General features: G+C 52.9%; 1 protein-coding gene across 7 annotated transcripts; it reads right to left on the reverse strand.

Moving 5' to 3' along the window:
* Nucleotides 1-996: 996 nt before the first annotated feature.
* On the reverse strand, nt 997-22,303 carry Man2a2 (mannosidase alpha class 2A member 2). Of its 7 annotated transcripts, none has more exons than XM_055623062.1 (24): nt 22,179-22,303; nt 21,787-21,992; nt 20,636-20,785; nt 19,648-19,905; nt 19,431-19,578; nt 19,138-19,309; nt 18,587-18,714; nt 18,198-18,371; nt 17,486-17,672; nt 15,257-15,434; nt 14,749-14,951; nt 14,424-14,606; nt 14,149-14,263; nt 13,885-13,952; nt 13,606-13,771; nt 12,353-12,589; nt 11,011-11,133; nt 10,625-10,739; nt 10,265-10,398; nt 9,604-9,745; nt 7,609-7,742; nt 4,682-4,876; nt 4,447-4,557; nt 997-3,369 (listed from the first exon to the last, which is right to left on the reverse strand). In XM_055623062.1, the coding sequence occupies exons 3-24, from the start codon at nt 20,765-20,767 to the stop codon at nt 3,217-3,219; spliced, it is 3,456 nt and encodes a 1,151-aa protein (XP_055479037.1). In that variant the 5' UTR covers nt 20,768-20,785; nt 21,787-21,992; nt 22,179-22,303; the 3' UTR covers nt 997-3,216. The 7 variants fall into 7 exon arrangements, with proteins under 7 accessions (XP_055479037.1, XP_055479040.1, XP_055479041.1 ...); XM_055623065.1 differs by having other exon boundaries at nt 19,431-19,575; nt 21,570-21,992; XM_055623066.1 differs by having other exon boundaries at nt 14,749-14,825; nt 21,570-21,992.
* Nucleotides 22,304-22,309: the final 6 nt, after the last annotated feature.

Here is a 22,309-nt window from a genome sequence, read left to right on the forward strand (position 1 = left end):
GTGGGGAAGAAGATAGTTTGGTTTGACAGCTAGTGGCTGTCTCATTGTTGCTCAAGATGGCTCTAAACTCCTAGGCTCAACAGACTCCTGCCTCTGCCTCCAGAGTAGCTGGAATGGAAGTGCCTAGCTTCACAAGGACCTTTTAACTAACCACCCCATCTGGGCCTGGATTCCCCCCGACAAATATACCCCACATCCCCTGCAATAGGATGGATCTCCTCACATTTGCCCACCTGTGTCTCCACCTAGCCTCTTCACGGAATTGGGTGTGTCTCAATGAGGAAGTCCTTCCCCTTCTGGTGAATGAGGCTGTGTTGTGTATCCTGGCTCCTCTATAGATTGTCAGCCTCACACGGACAAGGCCTGTATGCCAGAGCTCTATGGACAAGGGCTGATGCTTGCCTTTAAATAATATGCACTCACTGGGCTGACACTACAGCTATTTGAGCCAGGCACAGTGGAATGTACCTGTAATCCCAGCACTTGGGAGGCTGAGGCAGGATTCCTGCACACTGGAGGCTAGTTTGTGCTTCGTGTCTTAGAAAACAAATTCTTTGGCCATTACTCCCACATATGGCTCAAAGGCTGTACCAGGAGCTGCCTTTTCCTCCCGTGCTCCACAGCAAGCTTCTGTTTCCTGATCCAGTTACTTGTAGCCCTGCTCCGCACATCACTGCAGAACCCAGACTGAAGAAACAGCCCTGTTCAGCACAGGACGGAAAACCTGCAGTTTCCAGAAACAATTCTGTTGTCTGTAGTATTTGAACAATACTGCTCTAAGCAATAGTGAAATGTGTAAACACCAGCAGGACATGATGGTGCACATGTCTGGCTGTGAGCCCAGCATGGGGGCAGCAGAGGCAGGAAGATTACAAGTTCAAGGCCAACCTGGTTCTCTATGGCAAGTCTGGGTTAGCCTGGAATACACTGCAAGACCCCCGCCCCCCACACACAACTGATATTTGTCCGATCAGACAAATAACTGCACTGCACATCTAAGACCTCCAAGGAATAACCTTTATTTTGCTAATTTCCTAGGGGTTCAGAGTTTCCCCTATCATTTGATTACAAACCATATACTAGCAAATAACACTTGCTGTAACAGTCAGTGGCTCCCTGTTCTTTCTTAACGTGTTTTTGCTCATACTGTGGAGCTGGTCTACAGCCCGGACTCTATGCTACGAGCTTCCCACTCATCATCTTATTCCTTTCAGCAAAACATAAATAGGAATTCAGGTGGCCTGAGCCTGCCTGCATGGACTCTGGAGGACCTGCAAGAGCTCAGCCCGGGTCACTGCCGGATCTTTGGGCGGCTGCTGGGCAGACCCTATGGCCAGTTGCTGAGGGGTCAAAGCAAGCTTTGCTCCTGCAGTGACTATACTCACTGCAGACACTTTCCCGCCTGCACCGCTGGGCTTTAGCCTCTTTCCTATAGCATGCTTCCAAGATTCCACTCCCATTTTTCATCCCCGCCCCCATTATGACGTAGGGTTTCATGTGATGTCTGGAAAAGACCTTTCTGATCAGGTATAAAAATATATTTTCTTGCTGGGTGTGATGACACACACCTTTAGTAGCATTCAGAAGGCAGAGGAAGGTGGAGCCTCCGGGACTTCCGGCCAGCTTGGTCTACATGATGAGTTCCAGGACAGCAGAGCTACATGGTGAAACTCACATACATACAGTTCCTTGAATAATTCTTTTGCTTTTGCTTTTCTCCTCTAGCCCTAGTTTTTTGGAAACCGGGGTAGAGTTCTAACAGTTGGCTGGCTGTCGCAAAGCACTGGTGCCACCACCATACATCACCGCAGCCATTCAGAATTACTGTATAGCCTCATCCTGTGCTCTTCCAGATGAATTCCAAACAGTAGGCAACCTCATGGGAATTACATTGATTTTATGGGCTGATCTGGGGAGAACCAGTCTTTATAGGGCAATTCACAGAATGCCTTGCGGGGTCTTCAGTTGACAAAGGTTTCTTAGGTAGCTTATGGTTTAGAAACAGTGGCAATTCTCACTCATCTTTGTCTCCATCTGCTGTATGGACACTGCTAAATAATAGCATTCCTGGCTAGTTTCTGACTCACAGGAGAAGGCCTGTGTTCTTTAGGTTCACTCTTTAGGTGCCATTAGTTACTAGTGACAGAGACCTTTATCTAGACGATGGAGCTTCTTTCTAGTCTTGGCTTACTAAGTTTTCACAAGGGATGGAGTTTCACTTTTACCAACTCTCTTCTCATCATTTATAGACAAATTCTGTTAACTGAAGCTAAAAATGAAGTCTTACCGAAGCATGTGGCCTTCTGATTTTGTCTCCATCTCCCTAGTCCACACACCGGGAAGGTGATACTTCTGCAGATAGAACAATGGTGAACCTTCTCGGCCTGAGGTGGGACCCAGAATGGGGTGCTTTCCCACAACGCCCAAGCACAGGGGTCTTGGAAGATCCGTTTCCCTTCTAGGGAAACCAGCTCTGCCAGGAACCCTGTGATGGGAGCTTGTGGGGAGAGTGATGTGTGAGATAAAGCTGGCCAGGTGGGAGACACTCCCCACACCCTTGCTGCAAACCCACACTGAATGACCAGCTTAGAACCGCTGTGGGTGCACCAAGTGTCCTATTGCCTCTGGCCTTGACAGTCTCAACCCAGCTCCTCCTGCCACCTAGCAGGCCCAAGCCAGGGCATACAGGCCCAGTGGCACTTAGAGCAGAGCCGGAACAGAGGGCAGCAAAGCCTTTAGGCTCTTAGGAGAAATAGGGTTCCTTCCAGTCCACTGCTCCTGTGCCTCAGACCAGGACATGTGGGGTCTATGTCACACGAGATCCCCCTAGAGCTAGCTCAGACCTGCAGCCACCTGGCGCTGGGCTGTTCCCCTCAGCATTCTTGACCCCGTTTGTTCCCACTCTTCCTATAGCCCATTTTGGGAAAAGGATGGGAGCGGGAAAAGCCAGAGCTGGAGCCGGAGCCTGTGCCCAGCTGGGCACCTACTCACAATGCAAGGAAAGCACCTCCTCTCTCCTGTCTCACTGGCATCCGCCCACCACTGATGTGTGGCTTGTCCCAAATAGAGAGCAGCAATAGACAATGTAAGGGCAGGGCCCAGTCTGTCACAGTTGTGAGGCAGAACGGGGTGTGTATAGCTTGTCCAACCCAATCTTGGTGTTAGGAGGCAGTCTCTGTGGATGAACTTTCTCTTCAGGCCACGAGGAGCCCTACCCTAACCCAAGCGCAGGCGGAAGGTGCCAATCTCCATGGGCTCCAGAGAGATGTCAGTGCTGTTGGAAGGTGAGGCCAGAGGGTACAGCAAAGTCAAAGAGGTTGGCTGCAAGAATGTCACATCCAGGCCATGGAAGAGGCTCCCCAGGGCCAGCTGTGAAGAGAGAGGGGCAGGCTGAGCTTGGCACTGCCAACACTGGCTAAGTTCTTTCTTACATCAACTGCTACCTAATTGTGTTTTTTGTTTTTTGGATTTTGTTTTGAGACAGGGTTTCTCTGCATAACCTTGGCTGTCCTGGAACTCACTCCACAGACCAGGATGGTCTGGACTCAGAGATCTACCTGCCTCTGCCTCCAGAGCGCGGGGTGTGTGCCACCCTAACTAACGGTGTGTGCCACCACTGCCTGGCCCTTTTTGTTTTGTTTGTTTGTTTGTTTGTTTGTTTGTTTGAGACAGGGTCTCACACTGCAGTCCAGGCTGGCCTCAAGCTCACAACAATCCTGCCTCCGTCTCCTGAGTGTAGGATTCTATTGTGAGCCACCACACCTGGCTTTCTGTCAGATTCTTAGACATGAGAAAAAAAGCGAAGATGGTGAAACACCACTCCAACTCTTGGGAGGTAGAGGCAGGTAGCTCACAGTCCAGCTCAGCTTTGGCTACATAATAAGGCTACTACGAGACTTTGTCTCAAAACTAAAAATAAGACAAATACTAAAAAAGGGCAGAGAAATGAGCTGATGGAAGCTACAGTCCTCTCAAGAGCAACAGGCCTCAGACAGGGCTCTGCTGCAATCTACTCAAGACCACAGCTTTTCCGGGCCCCTCGGTGTAGGAACTGTTCCACCAAGCTGTGCTGAGGACAAGGACTCCATCTGGCTTCACCTCTGAGTCACCAGGGCAAGCACAATGCCAGTGGCATGACACCATGAGCAACGCTTTGAAAGGTGCAGCAGGCTTTCATTTCTCATGTTTCCCCTTTGCTCAGCACAGGGCCCTCCTGGGGAAACCTGAGTTTTCTAGGTCCTTGCGCCCTGTCTGAAACTGCTCCTACCCACCTCATTGCTACAGGCACACCTCAACAGCCTCCCCTTTGTCCCCGCAGGGCCCTGAGGCTGTACCTTCTCCTCTCGTCCCACTGCCAACCCCCCAGTCCAGCCTCCCTGTAAGCTCTCAACCCTGCTTTGCCCTCCTGACAGCTGGCCCTGCCTCACAAACCTGAGCCCTGCTCACCTTGCCTTGGCTTGTGGTACAGTTGAAGCCCAGGTTCTTGGCCTCAAGGCCACAGTCAAAACCCTTGCGGTGTAAGATGAGAGCAGCATCAGCTGAGGGCAAGGTGTCCTCCTGGAAGATAGTAGGGGCAAGGGAGGGTCAACAGCACCTCTGCCACCACGGGGAGGCTGGACAGGGGAGAAGCGGGAGGAGGCCCAGAGCCTGGTGGGAGGGCAGCGCTCACTGGGACACTGACCTCGGCTGGGATCGTGCGCAGATTGAGCAGGTGGAAGTCACAGGGCAGTGGAGAAGCCAGAGGGTGGAAAGAGCGCAGGGCAGGGCTGGTGACCTGCCTCTTGGCCACGGGAAAGACGAGTGGAGGCGTGTTGAGGTACATGGAAGTCAGGTGGCTGAGCAGGGATGGGTAGCTGGTAGAGCGCTCTTGCTGGACCTGCAAGATGGACCCCAGTGTAAAGGAGGGAGCAGAGCCAGGCAAAGGATGGAGGGAGGCGGGCCAGCTCCAATCAGAACAGCTGTCCTGGTTCACTTGGGACTCTGGCTGCCTGGCTCCAGGCCCTGTACCTTCACAAGTGGCTACTTCTTATGGCACTCAGCTTAGAGAGGGTCCCGTTACTAGGGCCACCTCTATGTTTTCTTTTGTGGCTTCTTTTTTGTTTGTTTTTGTTTTTTTATAGTTTCTCTATGTGGCCTTGGCTGTCCTGGGCTCCCTTGGTAGACCAGACTGGCTTCAAATTCGCAGAGATCTGCCGGCCTCTGCCTCCTGAGCACCGGAATTAAAGGGGTGTGCCACCACTGCCCTGCTCTTTTGTGGCTTCTTTTAACATCATCATGAAGAATGTACTCTCATCAGTGCCGTCACCCCACACAGAGAGGAGCAGGAATGGACGACAGAGAGACAGACAGACATGCTTCACTGTGGACGGGCTCCCACGGTGGACGCCACATTCAGTGTCAGCCTGATGCTCAGGTCCACGAGCCCAGGCTGGGAAGACCACTCCTCCGGCGGATCTCAGGGTGCTGCATTCAGAGGGTTCCAGGGACCTTCTCCATGGATGAGTGTGCTCATCTGTGCCTGGCACCACCCCAGTACCCTACCTACAGTCTCCCTTGGCCCTTCAGGCCCAGGCAGGGCCTATTCCTCTTCCATTTTGCTTCTGCAATGTCTCCACCTCAAGTCACTTCCCGTTTCAGCTTCTGAAACTGTCACTCCTTCTTTGTCTCCCCACAGAAGCACTCTGCTTCTCGTGGTCCTGACAGCTGAGGTCAAATTCTGACAGTATCCCTTCCTTCTTAGGTCTCTCCGTGCCTCCAGACCCTGACCGGGCACTCAGATCTCTGCCATCTGCCCTGCCCACCATGCTCAGCCCAGCTTGGCTCATGGAGTTTTCGGAAATAACGGAAACACCGTCTGTCATGCCTTCTGTGATAGCTACTGACCACCTGGAACTACTGGGGGCTTAAATGTAATTTAAAAAAAACCAATTTGTACTACTATTTTGTGTGTATGGGAGTTTTATCTGCACAGATGTGTGTGTACTTCATGTATACAGAGCTCTTGGAGGCCAAAAGAAGGCACTGGATCCCATGAACTGGAGTTACAGATGGCCCTGAGCTGCCCTGTGGGTGTTGCAGGTCAAACCTGGGTCCTCTGGAAAAGCAGCCAGTGCTCTGAATCACTGAGCCATCTTTCCATCTTTCCAGCCCCCTCTAATTTCTTTTTTTGGGGGGGGGACAGGGTTCTCACTATGGCTGCCCTGGAACTCTCCATGAAGAGCAGGGTTCAGCCTCATAGAGACCCACCACCTCTGTCTCCTGAACACCAGAGTTAAAGACATGGCCGCACACACAGCCCACGGAGTGTGGCAAGTGTAAGTGGAAACCTGAACGGACTCTACCTTAATTCATTTGAGTAGCAATTAAAAAAATCTAGCATGGTGGTACAGACCTCTAATTATAACCCTTAGGAAATAGAGGCAGGAGGATGACGGCTAGCCTGGGCCACATGAGACCTTATCTCAAAAAAAAAAAAAAAAAAAAAAAAAGTAAATAGCCATATGTAGCTGGGCATGGTGGCATATGCCTGTGGTCTTAGCTACTTGAGAGGCTGAGAGTAGAGGCTCACTCAAATTCAGGAGTTCAAGGCTAGCCTAAACAACAGTGAGCCCAAAATCAAGGTTAACCAAGGAAGGATAACTCTGAGGATATCCTCACTACATTTACAGGGCAGCCCAAGATGCATCAGGTGTGTCTCAAACACACACACATGCACGCACGCACGCACAGGCAAAGCCAAAAAGCAAAACTGGACTGGAGATTTAGCTTAGTGGTAGAGCACTTGCCTAATGCGTCAAAGCCCCGGGTTCAATCCCAAGCTCTAAAGTCACGAATGGCCAGCATGTGATTAGTGGCTGCCATGCTAGCCAGCGCCTCTCGTATGCAGCTACAGCGAGTCCTTTTCCACACTGCCCTTCCTGCCTTTTACTCTGAGCATGTTCCCACTCATTAAAGCTGAGCCTGGCGACTGCTGGCTCAGGAAGCCACCTTTCACCTCTTCAGCCATGCTGCCTTGGCTCCACAGGCAGAGAAACCCCATGGCTACCTTGTACTCTTACACTAGAGCCCCGGGGTGGGAGCACACTTGCCCACAGCATAGCAGGGACTCAGCAGCTAGAGAAGGATAAGAGATCAAGCCACACCTTCGGGGTGCCAGGCCGCCAACTCCAAATACAGTGCCGGCCTGCTCGCTTTAGGTCCCCAAGGCCCTCGCTGACCCTTACCTTTAGGCTCCTGATCCTGTTGCTGGAAAAGCTCAAGCCCCTAAACATGGTTGCCAGTTTGGAGAGTAAGCCAGGCTGGTGAGTCAAAGAAAGCTGAGATGAGCAGGGCTGTGTCATGGTTAGGAAATGCTCAGGCTGAGGAAGGGAAAATGAGGGCAGCAAAGCGAAAGGCAGAAGATGAACATGACAGGGGCAAGGTGACAGGGGGTGGTTAGGGAAGGGACTGCCACACTGCATGAAATGGGTTAGCAAAATGACAGAGCCTCCTGCCTCAGTGCAGGAATTAAGCTGTGCTTGCCCTCCTCCGGCTACATCTGGGAACCCCCTGGGGCACCCTCAGGGCTGAGCCTACACTAGTTCACTAGACAACGGGCCCAGATCTTACCTCTTGGCTCATGGTTCGCCGCTCTAACAGGAGGCGGAAGCGGTTGCAGGTGATCTTGTTGTCTTTGAGCCCTTGACCTAGACCCCGGTTGTCATCCTGCATTAGCCTTCGGTCCAAGATCACCTCCAGCTGGCCTGAGGAAGGCAGGTGAGCGCTAGCTTGCCAGACCCATGTCTGAGCGGACATGAGAACAGACTCTCCACCTCAGTCCACAGGGAAAGAGCCAGTGAGACAGACAAGCTGAGCCACTCTGAAGAGAGAATGATGGACTCCTATACTGGGAGAGAGGAGTGTGGGTGTCTCACCTTCTCTAAGTGAAGAAGCAGGAGGCCTAGAAAGGGGAGCACTGACCACAGTAGGGAGCACTGACCACGCAGTTCACCTCTGTGACTCAGGAGTAGCATTTGGGCCCCAGGCTCAGCAGCAAACCTCTTGGGGACTGGCCACACAAAACACAGCCACCAGTGGCTGGAAAACAGAGAAGGGCCAGCCTGGAACACTGCTGTCGAGTCCCTCATCTGAGGCAGGCTTTCTCAGGCTAGGCAGATTCGTGACTGACACATGCTCTCTTAGCCTTTCCTCTACCTGGCAACAGCTAGAAGGCCCAGCAGTGTAGACTAGAGTGGCTGGTCTTGCCTGTCAGAGGCAGGCTATGGTGAGGACAGGAATGTGAGGTAGAGGCTCAGCAAGGCCTCCAGTCTGCCTCAGGTAAAACACAGAATACTACCTCTGTTTCCCATGTGGAAAATGCTTGGGAGAAGGGTCTTCCTGCAAAACTCATGGATGTGAAGAAGGCTCTCACCACAGCAGCTCACAAGGCTTTTCCCACAGAGGGCCAATTCTCCTTTTCATCGCCTCAGTCCTTACTCTGATTTCTCTAGTTTCTCTGGGTTTACACTCTGAGCAAACACAGGAAGCTATCTCCAACCCTAAAATAGGTTCCTTGCATAAAAGATAATCAATTCCTTAATACACCATGTCCCAGAGGGGCAGCCAGCTGACTGAGCAAGGACAATGGGCTGCATTCAGGAGTTTTGAGGCAGGCCGATCCCAAATAATCCTGGCAGAGGGTAGAAGAGCCACACTCCTCCCATAGAGGAAGCAGGCACAACACCCACCACTGTGGCATAGCCTTAATCCTGCACTCAGTTCAGCCCTCACAAGCTCTAGATCCCACAGAAAGACCTCCAGGCCAGAGGTAAGTTACTGCTTCCTCTGTCCCCTGGCTATGAAAAACCACTGGAAAGCCGTCAACTTGTCCCTTCTCTCTCCAGTTCTGAGGGTGGAACTTCACATCTGCCCATGCCACAGAAGTGCTCCTCCACAGAGCGAAGTCTCAAGTCCCCTTCTTCCTACTTTCTGTCTTGAGACAAAAATCTCACTAAATTTCCCAGACTGGCCTGGAGTCTAGGACCTTTCTTCCTCAGCCTGCAAGAAGCTGAAGTTGCATGTCTGTGCTACTAGGCCTAGAGATCTTTCTAAGCATGCCATCCTTTCTTTTACTCACGATTAGGAGGGACATATGTACCTTTCTCCTTTCCGAAATATCACCACCTAAGGGCTGCCCCCTGCCGGGCTGTGGTAGCACACACCTTTAACCCCAACACTTGAGAGGCAGAAGTAGGAAGATCTCTGAGTTCGAGGCTAGTCTGGTCTACAGAGTGAGTTTTAGGACAGACAGGGCTACACAGAGAGACCACATCTCAAAAACCATAAAACTAAACCAAACAAAAACAAAAAAAACAAAAAAAAAAAAAAAAAAAAAAAAAAGAAGAAGAAGAAGAAAGAAGAGAAGGGAAAAAAGCTGCACCCCCTCAGCTGAAAGTCACCCTTCAACACCCAGCAGCTTCCACTAAGACAGGGAGCCCTGGTGTGGCTGACAGGAGCTGCAGATGGCTCACCCCTTTTCAAGCTCAAGGGTGACAGGCTCTGGAAAGAGGGGAGGGCAACAAAGTGGACTGACTGGAGCAAAGGGAAGGCTGGTCGCCTACTTACCATCACCAAGGCTGGAGACACCAAGGGCCTGTGCAGTGTGCAGCGTGAGGCGCCTCTGTGCATCTTGGATGTAGGCCATGACTGGCATGGGGTAGAAATTAGCCTGCAGGGGCAACTTCTTTAGATACTGCCGGGGCTGAACCTGCAGGGAGGAGTTCAAGGCCAGGCTGGAAAGTTGTCTGACTTGTGTTCTGAAGGGTTCTTAGTGTGAAAGCATTCCTGGATATTTTTGTTTTCTGTTTTTGTTTGTTTGTTTGTTTGTTTTTGGTTTTGCTTGTTTGTTTTTTTCTAAGACAGGATTTCTCTGTGTAGCCTCGGCTGTCCTTAGACCAGGCTGGCCTCAAACTCAGAGATCTGCCTCCTGAGTGCTGGGACTAAAGTGCCACCACCACCTGCTATTTTTAATTGTGTGGATGTGTCTACTGTGTGTGTGTGTGGGGGGGGGGGTGTATGCCAGGACACACATGTGTGTGTCACAGGACAACTCCACGGAATGGGTTCTCGTCTTCCACCTTTATGAGGATTCCAGGAATCGAACTCAGGCTGCCAGGCTTAAGCAAGACCCTTTACCCGTTGGCCCTATACTTGCCTCCAGCCCTTGGCATCCTCCCCAGAGGCCAAAAAGCAGTACCAGTTCTGTCCCATGGGGCCCAAGAGTCACCTGAAAGCCATTGAGGTCTGTGAAGAAAGTGCCCTTGTTGTCGATGTCTGTGTGGATGCGCAGGGCCAGCTCTTTGTTCACATAGTCCCTGATGTCCACCAGGAGTGATATGTCCAGAGACAGCCCGTCCACCCCTGGGCACAGGGACAGCAGAGGTGAGCTGAGTACAGCCCGAGAGACAGGTCCAGGGAAGGCCCCACCCACCCTCCTCCTGGGAGTTCCCAGGGCACTCTTGGATGGCTTTTTCCTCAAGAGAACCAAGCATCTCCTCGTCAAGTGACACAGCCGCTTGTCAACAATGGGTGGAAAAGGACAGGAGGCAGCTTCCACCTTGGGACCTTCCCCGCCCGCAGGGCTCACCTGGCAGGTTATACAGCCGAACCACTTGGTGAAAGTGCTCATAATATGCAGCCACCTCTGAGAAGAAAGGGCCTTCGGTGACACGCAGCACAGGAGGTTTCTTGGGGACGTAGGGCTGGAAAAAGAAAGCAGCTACTGAACCCACAGCATGAGTCCAAAGCAGCAGTACCAACCCAGTGTGGGGCAATGGAAATCCTGGTCCCAGGGCTCAGGCTGAGCAGGCCCAAAGCTATGGTTAAGACCGCACCCCACCTACCTCCACAAGGCAGTGAAGACAGGACAGTAGGGCAAGACGGCAGATAGTGACCACTGAAGGGATGCCAGCCCCCTCCCAGGCTCTCCCCATCCACCAGAGCCACCCAGGTTCTGTGAGGCACCTCAGGTACCTTAGCCTCGCTATCAGGCAGGAAGAGGTAGGCACCACTCTTGTCTTTGGATGTGCGGGTGCCATAGATGAGAAACCTCATGTCCACCTGCTGTTCCTGCTCCTCATCCACCCTTCGGATGCTCTGCCAAGAAACACAGCCCTGACCCCTGGCCCCACACCAGCATGTCAGGTCTCCCCCTGGGAGGGCATAGAGCCAAGCCCACTGCCACCGTTGAGATCTCAGATGCCCCCATAAGGCTTGTCCCCACCTGCTGCTACTAAGAGAGGGGGGAAAGGTGGGACTCTGCCCCTTCCCTCCTTCTTCCCTTCCATGTTTTCTTTGTTGTTAAGTTTTGTTTGTTTGTTTGTTTTGTTTTCAAGACAGGCTTTCTCTGTGTATCCCTGATTTTGTCCTGGAACTCGCTCTGTAGACCAGGCTGGCCTCGAACTCACAGAGATCCACCTGCCTCTGCTTTTGCCTCCCGAGTGCTGAGGTTAAAGGCGTGCATGCACCGCCACGGCCGCTCTCACCTTTGCCGCCGCCACCACCATCCAGCTAAGGCTGACCTTAACTTCTGATCCTCCTGCCTCCACCTCCCCATGCTGGGTTACAAGCATGTGCCACCACCACACCTGGTTTTATGCAGTGTCGAACAAGCCTAGAATTCCTGTAGCTCTGTTGGTAGAGTGCTTATTCACCATGCATCTCCAGCCCCCTTTTTATACTTTTCTTTTTCTTTTTTTTTTTTTTTTTTTTTTTGGCAACACTTTCACTGTGTAGTTCTGGCTGTCCTGGAACTCACCATGTAAACCAGTCTGGCCTCAAATTTACAGAGATCCACCTGTCTTGGCCTCTCACATGCAGAGATTAAAGGTGTATGTGAACAAATTCAACTTCTTTCTTTTTTGAGACAAGGGTCTCATGTTGGCCTCAAACTTGCTATGTAGCCAAAGATGACCTTGACATTCTGAGCCTACCCCCTCCACTGCTGAAATCACAGGTGTCCAGCACAGCAGTCAAGCTCTCTCTTGCATCCTGGATGGGAAATGATTTACTCAGCTGAGATGTGGCCCCTGTCATGGCATGCTGCCTAACCATAGGTCCAAAAGCAAACCATAGGTCCAAAACTATGGGTCGGCCTAACTGCAGGCTCAAAACTCGGAACCGTAAGCCTAAATAAACCTCTCTTTACGAGTCGCTGATACAGCAGCGGGCGATTGATATGTTAGCTTAGCAGCTGCTAATGCTCACACCCAAGTCCCTGTGAGTCAGGTGACAGGAGGCATGTGGGAGCAGGAAGCCCCCTGGTGCCCATTCCTTCCTCTGGTCCCTCCCCAGCTCCCCTGGCCCGGCCCTTTACCTTGAGAAGCCCAGTAAGGCCGGAGAACCAGACCTGCATGTAGCGATTGCTGATGGCGAAGTCACCGGCGCTGGAGTCCATGACACGGAGAGGGAAGGCTGTCTGTCTGCTGCTGGAGAGCTTCGCGCCGTTTGGATAGATGCGTACGGAAGACGGCAGCGTGTAGGGCCCATCAAGATCTGGCTGCAGCTGCAGCACGCCCAGGCCCAGGGCTGCCAGGCGGACAGGCACCGACACCTGTGGACACAGGGACAGGAAAAAGCATAGGGCCAGACAGGCCTTCTCCCGTCACCCCTGACCTCTGTATTTTGTTTCCTGAGGCTAAGCCTAGAACCCTGCGTTTCCATCTGGAAAGGGGCACAGCACTCGGCTGAGAGCCTAGAGTCTGAAGCAGGCTTCACAGACACTATCTAAGCAACTTTAGGCAAATCAAGTTTACTGTGACGGAGCCTCTCTGAGCTTTGGTCTCTGGTGAAGTGAGGATAACACCAGTATGTACACTCAGAAGAGCCTAAATGAAATCCAGGAGTGATTGATGGCACATCTTTGCATCCAGGATGCTTAAGCAGAGGATCGCAAGTTTGCAGCCAACCTCAACTACAGAGTGTTGAGGCCTTTGTCTTAATTTTTTTTTTTTTCTTTTGTTGGTTTTTTAAAACAGGGTTTCTCTGTGTAGCTCTGGCTGTCCTGGAACTCACTCTGCAGACCAGTCTGGCCTCTGATTTATGGAGATTCACCTGCCTCTGCCTCCCGAGTGCCGGGATCAAAGGGGTATACCACCACCGCCTAGCTTTAAACTTTTCTTAATGAATTGAATATTTAACACTTAGAGTAGAGCCTAACATGAACTATAACTGAACATTTGTTTTTCATCCATAGTACAGATGAAATAAATACATAGTAAGTCAACACAATCAGTCATTAGAAGCTTGAGTCCAGGAAATGGAGACCACGATGGGCAACATACAAAATGCCATCACAATGAAGGAAACAATAAACACTTGTTGAATGAGTGGCTGAGGGCCCTGCTGCTGCCATCTTTACTCTAAGTGTTACCAGCGTCCTCACCATCTTGTTAAGGACATTCAAATCACAGTGGTGACTGTCCTCTGGGCAACACCTCTCCCCTGGCCACCTGCCCCCATCCTTGGGAGTAAAGCAGAGCACGGCAGAGAAGTGGGAAGCAGGTGTTCACTGGGAGTGAAGACCTAGGAGAGGTACTGACAAGCGAGGAGGGCCGAGCCCCGCCTCACCTGGTAGACATCAGGGACTAGCGTAGTGGCCGAGCTCCAGTGCACACTGATCTGCACAGACAGGGGCTGACCCTCCTCGGAAAGGACTCGCACCCGCGGCGAGTTGACCAGCAGGGACACCATGCTGAGCCGCTCCTGTTCCAGCATGTTAAACAGCACCACAAGCCTGTGGGTGGGAGGTAGGCTGAGCCAGGGGATTGCTTTGGCGGCATGGCAGAAGCAGCAGCCAGAACAAGGGTCCCCTGAACTGAGGGTCGTGTTGGGATGGAAGGGGCTCACCTGGGTGAGGAGTCCAGGTGGATCACCGTGCGCTCTGGCAGGGCGTCGTGACTTGAACGACTGTCATCCTACAACAACGCGGGCAGGAAGGAAGAACGACAGACAACTAGGCTCAACCTCCTCCCTACCCCAACCTGTGCAGGACAGGGACCACAAACTACCTTGAGCGTGGAACTTGCACCCCAAAACAAGAAAGGGAAAAAAGGAAGAGCACCCACCCACAACAGAGGCTCCCTCAAGCAGCTGCGGGAGGAGGGGACCCACCATTTGGAGGAAGGGTGTCCCAGGGTCAAAGTCATAAGTCTCCTTGTCCCCCAGCACCAGATAGTGAGCAGCGTTGATGATGACCTGCTTTAAGCTGACCAGAGAACGCAGCAGCCTGTGGTGGGCAGGAGACAAAGCTTAGAGAAGATGGGTACAGGGAGGCTGTCTGCCACGCCACAGGACCAGCCCTCGGCAGCCAACCCCCCCCACGCACACACACAATCACCCTCATATCCTCTCTTTGAAATGGTGGGGGAAGCGGGGGTGACTCCTACCTGACACCATAGTCTATCACGACCGCCTCCTTGGCAGTCCCTGTGATGGCATCATGGTGCTGGAAGAGCCCCAGTGTGCGCCGGGCTTCCGTCAGAAGAGCAAAATCAGACAGCGGGTACTGGCCAGCCAGTCCAGAGCGGCGGGCGTGAGCCACAGCCAAGCTGTACAGGACCTCTGCCCCACTACCCAGAGAGAGAAGTCAGGGCCTTCCTGGTCTGTTCAACCTTGCCACCCACACACCGAGGGCCCTCTCTCGATACCCGGCCCCTCCTGCGCCTCAAAGGTTAACTCTTAACTCAGCAGGGGGAGGTGGGCAGGTCTCACCGCAGATGGCCTTCTAGGACTCGGTCCAAGCTCTTGTAGAAAGGTCGGGAAGTGTAATAGCCTGTCCAGTAGTGGTCCTCCCGGTCAGCATAGGAGAAGAAATCCCCACTCAGCACAGGAAACCCTGGAGGCCGGGCCCCAGGCTCCACTCCTGTCCTCTTATACAGGGCATCAAAATACTCAGAGAGGGTCCCGAACTGGGCCTGTAGGGACCCAAACCAAGCTACCATCAATTACAGAGCCTCCTGGGATATCTGGCCACAGTATCCGCCCCACAATGCTGTAAGTGTGGACAGAGGTGACATCTTTGTCTAGCAGAAGGCAGTAAATCTATGTGTCCTACTCTCCTAGGCCGAGCGAGAGCTGGGGATCTTGGGAATGAGTTCTGACACACTCAGGAACCTTGCCCAAGACTGGGAATGACATGCACCCTCAGTGGCAGGGCTCTTATAGAAAGGGCCAGGCTGTGGTGCTGCAGGCTGTAGGTCTGTCTGGCGCATGCTCCCACCTGCACGTGGAACTCAGGCCTGCTGTTGAGGAAGTCAAAGAGTCGCTGGTAGTTGAAGAACTGGGCATCCCACTCCTGGGGCTTGTCATAGCGGAAGTCATCACCCAATGGCACAAGGAGGACATTGCTTCGGAACAGCCGAGACTTCTTCCTATACTGGTCCAGGAGCAGGGCTGCCCTGGAATCACGAATGGTCACAGGCCCAACATGAAGTCCCAGACTTAAAATCCCAGTAAAGGCCCCCAAAGTGCGAGGACTGGAGTTTAGACACGCCCCTCCAACATGTAAATGCCAGTGGGCATGGTGGCTGGACTGTCATCTCAGAGCCCAGAAGGTGGAGATGAGATCCCCAGAGCAGGCTGGAAGTGAGCTCTGGGTTCAACTAAAAAACTTTTTCAATGAATAAGGTAGAGAGAGACCAAGGAAGTTTTCTGATGTCAACCTTGGGTCTCCATATGCACTCACAGACCTGCATTCACAAACCTGGACCCTTACACATGCAAACTCTGCCTGGTGGCACTTTTTTAACTCCAGCACTCAGGAGGCAGAGACAGACAGATCTCTGTGAGCTTGAGGCCGGCCTGATCTATATAGCGATTTCCAGCCAGCCAGGGCAACATAATTCTTTCTCAACAAAGAAGAAAAAAAAATCCCATGAAAAGCCAGGCATAGTAGCACATACTTATAATCCCAGTACTTAGGAAGCCGAGCCAAGAAGACTCCAAGTTTAAGGCCAGCCAGGTCTACACAGAAGAGGCCTTCTGGGTTTAGCAGCACATGCCTATAATCCCAGCTCTTTTGTAATGATCAATAAGTAGTTCAAGCCTATCCTCACCTTTACAGCAAGTTCAAGGACAGCTTCGGCTATGAGACTCTGTCTAAAGCTACCCCCCCCCACACACACACACAGAATGGTGCCTAGCTTGAACTGTATGGAAAAAAAAAATTAATCCATATTATCTACCCAATAGAGCCTTAAAGCATGCCAGTACAAGCTTTTTCCTTCCAGGTACAGTGTCATGGGCCTGTAATCCCAAAACTTGGGAAACTGTGACAGGAGGATTATTGCAAGTTTGAAGTCCGCCTGAGCTACACAATGCATACCAGACAAGCCAGAGATACACGACAAGACTTTGTCTCCAAAAACTAGAGAGAAAAAAAGAAAAGCAGGCTTTTCATTGCTTGCTTGGACTGCAAGCATGAACCACAGCTGCTGCTACATGTTACATTCTCAACATTTAGACCACCTTAAACCAACACTTTTGTAGGGGTCTAATTCTAGCCATAGTGACATCTTTGAGGTCCCTTACTATTCTCTTCAAAGGGACAGGTCTTTTTGTCTCAGTGGCTGGAGGCTGTCGGGCAGCACAGGGTAGATTTAAACAGATTTGGCACGTTGCCTGACCTGGAGCTGACCCAGAGAATCTGAGTTAAATGAAGGATAGCAGCTGGGAGTCTGCAAGAAATGGCACCAACAGTGAGAGCTGTTTAGGGAAGGTACCCAAGAGCACACACCTTTAGTCTCAGCACTGGGGAGTCTGAGGCAGTCAGATCTCTGTGAGTTTGAGGCCAACCTGGTCTACATAGAGAGTTACAGGACAGCCAGAGCTACATAGTGAAACTCTGTCTTGGAAAAAGAAAAAAGAATTGTTTAGGGCTGGAGATGTAGCTCAGTTGGTAGAGTGCTTGCCCAGCATTCACAAACCCCTGGTTTGGGCATAAACCAGCTGTGGCGAGTCATGCTTGTGACCCCAGCACTCAGGACTAGAGGCATGTTTGAGGCTAGCCAGCCTGGAATAGGAGAGGCCCTGTCTCAAAAAGAAAAAAAAAAAAAAAATAGGGCGTGGGAAAGGCCTTCCAGTCTATTAGGACATCAAAAGGTATCCGACTGAGTAAAGTAAAAGCATTCTGGGAATTCCAGTTCCCAGGGGGGCGCTAGGGAGCCACCACTGCAGATACTCCACCTAAACTCACCACCAGAGTCTACTTTTTCCAAGTATGGTCAGCATCATGCGGCTCCATGTGACACAGCCAAGACCAGAAAGCCAGCTTTCAGTCTTTCGCTCCTCTGAGGAGCGAAATGTCAGCTCTGGTAGCAAAGACCTGTGACCCCATTCTCAGGAGACAGGGGCAGAAGGATGGAGTTTGAGCCTGCTGGGGCTACACAGCAAGACCATGGCTCAGAACCCAAACCCGGCACCTTGCCCAAGCAGGGCTGACAGCAGGTACCTCTCTGCCACGTTGGTCTCTGTAATAGCACGGGGTGGCACCTTCCAAGGGCAATTGATTCGCCCACCCGGCAGACGTTTGAAATCAAACTGGCAGCAGATCTTGGGATCCGGGCCACAGGTGTGCGGTACGTCATAGCTGTAGAAGGGCATCATGTGGCAAAAGATGTCCGTGCTGGAGTCTGGATCTACAGGAGACATACCATAGGGTCAGCCACTGGCAAGCAGCCTTAGGAGCTGGGCATGGGGACATCAGGAGGGTGGACATTCATGTCTTCCATAGGCAGCCCTGAAAGACACTGAGATTCTAGCTAGACTCAAGGGTATGTGTAGGCTGGGACTTGGAAGGGCTCCCAAAACCACAGATGTGCCCACAGAGGCCAGCAGAGGTCAATGTGACTTTCCTCTAACCAGAGAGGAATTGCTTCAGGCACTCTGCCCTCAGGGACCACAGGGATCTGATTTCTAATAAACGTTCTCCTCTGCACCCAAAGACTACACTGTTATAATACTCATGCCCAGGTCGGGTGTGGTAGTGACACTTTTAATGCCAGCACCCGGGAGGCAGAGGCAGTCAGATCTCTGTGAGTTCAAGGCTAGCCTAGTCTACGGAGTGAGTTCCCGGAGAGCCAAGGCTACACAGAAAAGGAAAAAAAAAAAAAAAAAAACCTGTCTCAAAAAACAAACAACAAAAATAATTCCCATGGCCTTACCCCACATCTGCCTCCACATGAACTCCAGGCTGTGAGTGGCAGCAAAGTGCTTCTTGATGGCATAATGCACCCTCTGAATCAGCATGCTGGTCAGGTTGGCACGGCGCAGCAGGTAAGGCATGGTGGAACTGTGTCCAAAGGGGTCCACTGCCCAGCCGGAGCGAGGGGTTGCACCTAAGCGCAGCACAGAGGTCAAAGGCCCTGAATACCTCTGGGACTGGCCTCTGGCCTCCTTGTGCCCGGGAGCTCAGCTCCTGCCGTGGCCACAGGATAGGCTGCATGAGCCTAGAAAGGAACAACTCCCTGCCAATCCCTGTACCTCACAGCATCTCGCCACGGCATTCAGGCCCAGCTCTGGGGCACAGTCTAGTCCCCATGCCTGGACTTACCCAGGTTTCTCTCCAGCCACTGGTGTCCCTCGATGAGCTGGTCAACCAAGGCAAAGTAATGGGAGTTGGCCTCATCTGGCATCACCCACCCGCCTGTTGCAATCTCCAGCTGCCCATTTCCCACCAGCCTAAGGATGAAGACACACCCAGGATGGGGCAGGGACCCTTTGCTTGGTCCTGGTAGCCAGAGGATGATGGGGACCACATGCATTGGCCTCCTCCAGCCAGCTCACCCATGTGATGTGGCTGAGAACCAAGAGACCACTTGCTCACCCTCCCTCCTCTCCAGCCCACCGCACACCGTCCAGGTCTGCTTATCTTAAGACCCTGTTCTGCGCCCAGAGGCGGAAGGTCTCATGCTTCTTCGCTTATGCTCAGAGCGTTCTCATTTCTCCTAACACTAACAGACCTTCAAATCCTCAGTCCTGGTCCCTGCTCCGGCGCTGTATGTATCTTCCTGCCAGCTTAGCACCCACAGAAAGAGACAACACCCACCCAGCCAGCTGGGGCTTAAATAATAATCCTCCCACGCCTTCCCAACCACCACTCACCTTCGAACTGCTGCCTTTTTTTGGGCACTGATGTTGTCCCACCACTTGGCAAAGAAGGACACTTCTGCCCAGAGGAAGCGCCGCCGGGGATCTTCCTGCAGCTTGGACGCCATGCTGTTGAGGATGTGTTGCGTTTGTTCCGTGTAGTACTTGTCAAAAGTCTTGATCCAGCCTGGGGGAGCCAACACAAGGTCCCCTGAATATGCCACATACTTCGGCTGCACCCCTCCTTATATGTCTGTCATCAGGAAGCCTGCCCCACGCTCTGGCGGGAGGGCCTGCTGGCACTTCACCTGGATCGTTGTGTGAGTGAGGTACCACAAACACCTGCAGGTCTTCCGCATCCCAGTCGTTTGGGCTGTAGGAGATGTCAAAGCCTTGCCTCCACACGCCGCCCTCGACATTGTCAAATGGCAAGTCCTTGGACACAGTTAACATCTGCTGGGAAGGGAGGAGGTGGCTCAGTGCCCACCCGAGTGGCACGAGGTCCCTGCCAGCCCCAACTCTTACCTGTAGTTCTGGCTTCTGATCCCGGCCCCCCAGAGCAAACTGGCAGTCCTGGGGGGAGACAGAGAAGAAGCTGGGCCGGGGCTCTGGGAGCACAGCCCAAGAGCCATTGGCTGTGTGGTAGGGCAGCAGGGCTGGCGGGCCCTCCACGTTGGCTGTCAGCTCCAGCACGGAGTCTTTGATATGGCTGATGATCTCATGGTTTTCCTCCAACAGCTGTTCCAGCTGCTCGATCCGGTTCTGTAGCACAGAAATTTGGCTCTGCCAAGAACAAGAGTGGAAAGTAATCACTCACAGTTCCCTGTCACAGGGAGAATTCCCGCCTAATCAGGAGCCTGACTCTCCTAACTATGATTCCCCTCTCCTTAGGCCAAGGCACACCATGGACCCACAGGAATGGAGCGCTCCGAGTGCCACCCCTGCGGGCTCCCAGCCACCTGGCTTGGAAGTAGCATCACCCTCAAGCTCACGGGACAGCAAACATTTCATCTCCTGCCTGTGCTCAATGACCTTTACTTCCTGACTCAAGCTTGGCTGAGGACTGCATTCAGCCTAATGGAAAAGAAATATCCAGTCAATTAGCAGCGTCTGCCAGGAACTCAAGTCAGAGCAGCAATGCATGAGGGCACCCTTTCTTCTCCTTCTCCCTCTCCTCTTTCCTTCCTCCCCCTCTTCCTCTCCCTCCTTCTCCTCCTCCTCTTCTGCCCTTGTTGCTTTTTACTTCCTATTCTTAGGGGCATAGCCCAGCGGTACTGCCTGCACAACAGCTCCTTGGGGCATCCACCAACGAGAGAAAGAAAATCTGCCCAGGAAGTGTTCTACAACTCAGCTGTGGATCATGAATGCTGCATGCATGAATGAGGCTCTAGGTCTAATCCCTAAGATGGGGGAAGAGGGTGTTCTTGTCCTGTGCTGACATGACTCTCAGGCTGAGGAGATAACCCAAGCCCAGGTGACCTGCAAGTGAAGAGGAGAACAAGGCGTGACTCACCCTGGGGAAGTTCCCACCGTTCTGGTGTCTGGCAGGATCATGCTGCACTCTGTCCAGCATAAGGTAAAGCGAGAAGACGGCTACGCAGAAGATAGCAGCCCCGCACACCGTCACCTGCTTTTTCAGCTTCATGCTGACCCCCACACGCACCTGGAAGGAGAGACACCATCTGTAGCCCCAACAGGCAAAATCCTTTTGCTGGCCTTCCTACTAAATGCCCTCTGAATTCCCAAGAAGCTTCTACTTGCCCGACTCCGGTAAAAAAGCAAGAGAGCTTCCAAGAACCAAATCTTGGTTGAGACTTCCAAGGCGCAAATAGCACATATATCCGGGGAAGATCCTGTAGGACGCAACTTCTGTCTCCCCTCAGCCCAAGCTACAAAAGCCAGGATATGGGGTGTGCGTGTGCAACAGCTCAGTAGGTAAAAGGCACTTGCAGCCAGGCCTGATAATCAAGTTAGTCCATTTGACTCACATGGCAGAAGGAGAAAACCAACTACCACAGGTTCCCCGCTGTGGTAAAAAAGGTCACACTTCAAGCAAACAAACAAACAGGGAAAACAGAGCCCCGGCTCTGACCCCAACTTCGTTACAAAACTACTGATGCAAACAGCTTGCTCAGGACCCTGCTACCCAGAGAATGCCTTCCCAGGCTCCCTAGCCTCGCGTTCCCTCCCTTCAGATGCATAAACACCAGGGCTTCTATTTTGTTTTATTTGGAGATACATTCACAGGCTGGAGAGACAGGCAACCCTCTGACCTCCTGGGTCAGACTGGAACTCAGCAGAAACAGTGCCTGGCTCAGATCCTGTCTCAGGAAGAATACACAATGGATTTCTCTTTCAAGAAGTAATGCAGTTCCAGGGCAGCCATGGCTACACAGAGAAACCCTGTCTCAAAAAAAAAAAAAAGAAGAAGAAGAAGAAATACTCACGTCTCCTTCACAACCCAGTTCTAGTACTCTCCCTGTCGGTTCCTGCAGTGCAAAACTTCCAGTCCTGGCTTCCACAGAGCTTTAAGGGACTCCTGAGAAGCCAGCGGCAAGCCTGAAAGTCCCCAGGGTAGCCGAGGCCGGGCACAGCTGCTTGGTAACGGGGCAACCGGAGAGGTGCCACAGTGTCCGCTACCACCGCCCGCGGGTCCCCACTTGCCTGCGGGAGGAGGGAGGACGCTAGCTGCCGAAGGTGCGTGGGAGGGACCGCGTTCTGGACTCTTGCTCTTCGGGCCCCGGTGCCGAAGAGCTCTGTCACCTCAGCCTCAGCCTGCGTCCTACTTAGCGCGACCTGATTCCGCTCAGGAGCCTCGGGGCAATATTTTTAGCCCCTGGAGATTGGGTCCCGGGCCAAGGAGGGCGGAGCTGGGGAGCAGGAGCTGGGTCACCGGTGGGGCAGTCACCTGCCGCGAGGTCCATCCGCCACCCCACCGACCCCCGCAGGCCCGCCCAGCCCCCTCCGGTCCCCGGAGCCCAGCCGGCACTCGGGGGCCCGCTACGCCCGCGGCCTGCTGGCCCGAGTCCTCGCCCACGCCCCGCCCGGCCCGTTACCGTCCGCGGCCGGCTTCCGCGCCGCTCCGGACCCGGCCGGCCGAGCCGCCGCCACCACCCGCATCCCCGGGGGCCGGGGACCGCGCGTCGCGCAGGCTGAGACGGACGCCCGCCCGCCCACCGCTCCGGCT

Source organism: Psammomys obesus, unplaced genomic scaffold, assembly GCF_907164565.1.
Source record: "Psammomys obesus unplaced genomic scaffold, mPsaObe1.curated_primary_1811, whole genome shotgun sequence".
In the NCBI taxonomy this organism is placed as follows: Eukaryota; Metazoa; Chordata; class Mammalia; order Rodentia; family Muridae; genus Psammomys; species Psammomys obesus.